Source organism: Etheostoma spectabile, unplaced genomic scaffold, assembly GCF_008692095.1.
Source record: "Etheostoma spectabile isolate EspeVRDwgs_2016 unplaced genomic scaffold, UIUC_Espe_1.0 scaffold00013742, whole genome shotgun sequence".
Taxonomy (NCBI): Eukaryota; Metazoa; Chordata; class Actinopteri; order Perciformes; family Percidae; genus Etheostoma; species Etheostoma spectabile.
The window spans coordinates 83-4826 of record NW_022603998.1 but is presented as its reverse complement, the minus strand read 5'-3'; the positions used below and the strand labels follow the sequence as shown (position 1 = coordinate 4826).

The 4744-nt window shown below is 51.7% G+C and overlaps 1 protein-coding gene across 1 annotated transcript; it reads right to left on the bottom strand.

Moving 5' to 3' along the window:
- Window positions 1–1382: 1382 nt before the first annotated feature.
- LOC116679446 (A-kinase anchor protein 6) lies at window positions 1383–4423 on the bottom strand (the record flags this gene model as incomplete). The annotated part of the gene is given in 1 exon segment (XM_032509091.1): window positions 1383–4423. A coding segment is annotated over 1 exon segment (2992 nt), but the record flags the coding sequence as incomplete, so codon positions are not given.
- Between the last annotated feature and the right edge of the window lie 321 nt (window positions 4424–4744).

Sequence of the window (4744 nt, the reverse complement as noted above, 5' to 3'; positions counted from 1 at the left end):
GTCTTCAGCTGCCGTCAAAAATAAAGATCGAAAATGCCCCAAAAAATTTATTTAAAAAAATAAAAGGTCTACATTTTTGCTTACAGTGATTTCATTTGTTGAAGAATCTTTAACCTTCATGTTGTCTTCTTGTTGTCCTCATGTTGTCCTCATGTTGTCCCCATGTTGTCCCCATGTTGCCCCCATGTTGTCCCCATGTTGTCCCCATGTTGTCCCCATGTTGTCCCCATGTTGTCCCCATGTTGTCCCCATGTTGTCCCCATGTTGTCCCCATGTTGTCCCCATGTTGCCCTCATGTTGTCCCCATGTTGCCCTCATGTTGTCCCCATGTTGTCCCCATGTTGTCCCCATGTTGCCCTCATGTTGTCCCCATGTTGTCCCCATGTTGCCCTCATGTTGCCCTCATGTTGTCCTCATGTTGTCCCCATGTTGTCCCCATGTTACCCCATGTTGTCCCCATGTTGCCCCCATGTTGTCCCCATGTTGTCCCCATGTTGCCCTCATGTTGTCCCCATGTTGTCCTATGTTGCCCTCATGTTGTCCCCATGTTGTCCCCATGTTGTCCTCATGTTGTCCCCATGTTGTCCCCATGTTGTCCCCATGTTGTCCTCATGTTGTCCCCATGTTGTCCCCATGTTGTCCTCATGTTGTCCCCATGTTGTCCAAAAATGAGGACATGTTTGGACAATGTTAATGTTATTTTTGGGCAAAAGTGACAAACATTGGAAAAAAAGGACAAAAACGTAAGAAACAGCGTGGATTTTCAATTTTGACAAGAAGACAACACAAGGGTTAAATGCTTCATATCCCTTAAATCAGTACCCCCCAAAATAAAAGGCTTTGTAAGTCAATAAAGCATAATAGTTCATAAAAATATTGAAATTGTGTCTTGAAAAACACACGTTTTTTTGTTGTCGATTCATGTAGAAACATACAAAAATATTTCTTAACACTCCAGAAAGTTCTTTTAACTCTGTATATTCAGAGTTTTTGGGATATGCTTATTTTAGGAGCATAGTTTAAAGGTGTTTTCATGGTTTTTTTGCAGTAGAAATGGCGTCGCGTGGTTTTGAACGCGCTAGCTCGGATCCCTAAAACCCAGTTCAGTTCTAACATCCAGGCTTTTTGTAGTAGGAGATCTCATTTGTTGCATCATGTTATGAATGTGGCTTTAACATTAGTGATAGTGAGATGGCTGCTACAGTCACATTTATAGTGATAAATCTGCGTTTTATTTCTCTGACACACAGCTTTGTCCAATATACAATAATTCAATTAATTATTATCAACATCTGCAACCATATTAAGCTAAATTCATTAGGGTTTCTGCATTTGCAATACATGTAATATATATGTGGTTTCGTTGTAATGAAATCCCTAATAGGCTGATTTTTTAATGATATTTTCTCAGTTGGATTTCTCTCTTCATTCTTAATTCGGTACCTTGTCTCTGATCTGCGCTAGCGATGCAGGACCCTGGTCTGGGTTGGACCCGCTGCTGTCGTGCTGGTTCGGGTCTTCGGGCTGATTCTCTTTGCTCTTCAGGGCCAGGGACGTCATATCGATGATCTCCATCACGAAATCGTGCACGTTCTCTTTGGCGCCCTCGCCTACGCTGCGAGGAGGGGGGGCGGAGGGCGAGGGGAGGTGGCTGCAGCAGGAGGAGCGGGAATTGCGCCGTTTTTTGGGCGGCAGGGACGTCTCTTTGTCTCGGACTTCCCTCCTCGTCTCCTCCGTCACAAAAGACGAGAACTTGAACTTTTCCTGACTGGTGATGGCCTTCCGTCCCCCGGCCGCCGGCCTGCCAGCGTGCAAGGAATCATGGGATACGCAGTCCTCGACGGGGGAGAGGGACGGAGGCGAGGGGAAGGAGGAGCTGTGACAGGGCAACTCCCCTCTCAGCTGTCCCACTAAGGAGGACGCGTGGTTGGACAGAAAGGGGAGGAGCTTGCGTGACGGAGACGGCGAAAGCAGCTTGGATCCCGTCTTCTCGATCACGTCCCCGTCATCCGCCGCCGCCATTTTGACAAACCCGTAGGACTCCCTCAGCGACTCGCCCTTCTTGGTGAACACGCTCGACTCCTCCCGCAGGAGCTGGTCGTCCTCGTCCTCCCCCTTCGCACAGCTCGGGTCCACGTTTCCGTTCTCCACGTCGTCCACAAACTGGCTGATGTAGCTTCTCGTCGCGTTCCTCCGGTTCTTCTCCTCCTCCTCCTCCTCTTCTTCGTCCCGTCCTCTCCTGTCTCTCTTTGTCTTGTTGTTGCCACCGATGGCGTTGGCTTCCATAGATTTGGAGCGCCTTTGAAAGCGGTGCGGCTCCATCTTTTGAGAGCCGGAGGACAGGGTGGTCCCGCACTGCAGCTCGTCCCGGAGACCGGCCTCTGTCTTGGAGGAAGATCGGATCCAGCTCTGCAGCTCCCTCTTCATGTACTCCAGCCCCAGGACGTAGGAGCCCTCCATCTCCTCTTCGTCTTCGTCGTTGCCGGACGAGGCGCCGCTCAACCTCTCGTCCTCCCCGTCCCCCTCGTCCTCCTCGTCCCTGACGCCGAGCTCCTCCTCGGTGAGCGTGAGCGTGGAGGAAGACAGGAGGTCGCTGTCGTCCTCGTCTTCGTCCGTGCAGGCCGACTTGCACGAGACGTTCACCACCAGGCTCAGGCTGGCCGCGTCCGCCTCATCCGTCCCTTGCCCTCCTCTGCCGTTTCCGTGGCAACGTTTCCCATAAGAAGACGAGTTGGCGTTGGCCGCTGCCACGCCGGCATCCAGGAAGAGGTGGCGTTGATTTCCGAGCGCTGCGAAGTCTTCCGACCCCACGGACGAGTCCTCGGCGCTACTCAGCTCCGTCAGAGACGCTGTCGCTGAGCTCTCGTGGATCAGGGATGGGGGGCCTTTACGTGAAGACCCCAAAATCCCAGAAAGCGGGGCGTGGCGACCGCCCAGAGACAGAGAGGCGGGGAGATGGCTGCGCTGCGGGGAGACGCTCCGAAGCGTCATGTCTGAAAAACTACGGGTCATCGTCGCCACCAAAGGACTCTGGATGTTCTCCAGGCGTTTCAGGAGATCCAGAGTCCTTCGGCTCAGCTCCCCAGAGGGAACTTCTCCTTGCACACTTTCATTCTTCTTCTCATTTCGTGGTTTCGCTCCCTCCATCTCGGTGCCCCGCCCAATCAGGTCCAGATCCCCGAGGCTGGCCAGGCTGCCTGCGGTGTCTTCGGCGCTCCAACACGGGGCCAAGCAGCTCTCCAGAGAGGCGCTACGGTGCAGCTGGTCTTTGGAGGGAAATAACTCCACACCCACAGCCAGGAGGGACTCCAGAGAGGAGCCTTGAGATAGAACCGGACTGGACGCCCGGCGGCTGACAGCTGGAGGGGTCTCCAAACCGCGCAACTTGTTGATATTAAACTCTGTGAAGTCGCTGCGGGACTTAAAGGTCTCGGAGGAGTCCACACCGAGTCCTCCCACTTCAAAGTCAGAGTCGGAGTCCGCTGGAGTCAGGATTCCACGGCCGTGGATTAGGATCTCAACCGCCTCCCCTCCTCCCCTCCTGGGCCTCCTCCTCTTCTCCTCATCTCTGTTTTTTCTCATTTCATCCCTTCTCCATCCTTTCTCCTTCATACTCTCCTCCTTCTTGGTTCTTTGGTTGGTAACGTCGTCTTTGTGCACACCACAGTCTGCGGTTTTAAACGTCTGCTGCTTCTTTCTTTCGTCTTCCTCCTCCTCTCCTCCCTGATCCTCATCTTCTTCTTGGATTTCAGAGTTGGATGTCGTGGTCTCCGTGTCTCCTGTATCACTGACAATCCCGCTCTCGCTCTCTGACCGCCGGCTGACCGCCGACTGGCCGCTTCCTCTGCCGCTCTCCCTCTCCCCGACGACTCGGTCTCCTCCTCGGCTGTTTGACATCAAACCTCCCAGAAGGTCCGGGAGGGATTCGATAGACGAGAACGAGGAGTCTTTACTCAGACTCTTAAGAAGGAGATGCGGTGGTTTGCGTTTTCCTGATTTGGTTTTGTGCAGCGAGGAGGAAGTGTGAAGAAACTGAGGCTGTCTGTATAATTCCACACTATGCAGGCTGTACACCTGGTAGACGTTATTATTGTTAAGAGACATCACACTGGGCTGAACCTCTGAGGAGGATCCATCCCTCACATGGGACAACATCTCCGGACTGGCTGGGACACCGATTCGAATCCCGTCGGGTTGATTCCCATTGGACAGAAAGCTGTCCGAAGACAGATTTGGTTCTAAGGGGAGGCTGTGCATAAGGTCGAGGTCTGGTTCTTCTTGTGGTTCTACTTCTGCGATTGTCATGTCCGTTTCATCCCATTCCCAAGACTCGTCTGGTGGTGGAGCCACCGGACCAGATGGTGCCAGGCTGATCTGGTGGAGGTCGACTAGACCCGGTTCCAGAGTGCTGCCAATAACCTGCAGACAAAAAGAAAGACAGAAAAAATAAGACATGTGGGAAGACAGAGAAAGGAGCACTTCTTTTTGGTGGAGGTTGAAGAAAGTCTAACAGCAACAACTTGTGGCACCTTCGAGCCACAAGTTGTCGCTGTCTGTAAGAAATCACATCAACGCATGTTTTTTTATCGTGAACTTCGCAATTTTAATGTCGATAAGACTTTTATGAGGATGTTTACTGTTGTTTTATTGAATCTATTCTGTCTTTTGCCTTTGTGAGTTGGTTTGGGTTCCTTACGCTTAAAAACAAGAACATGGCCACAAGATATAGTTAAGGTGTGTGGCA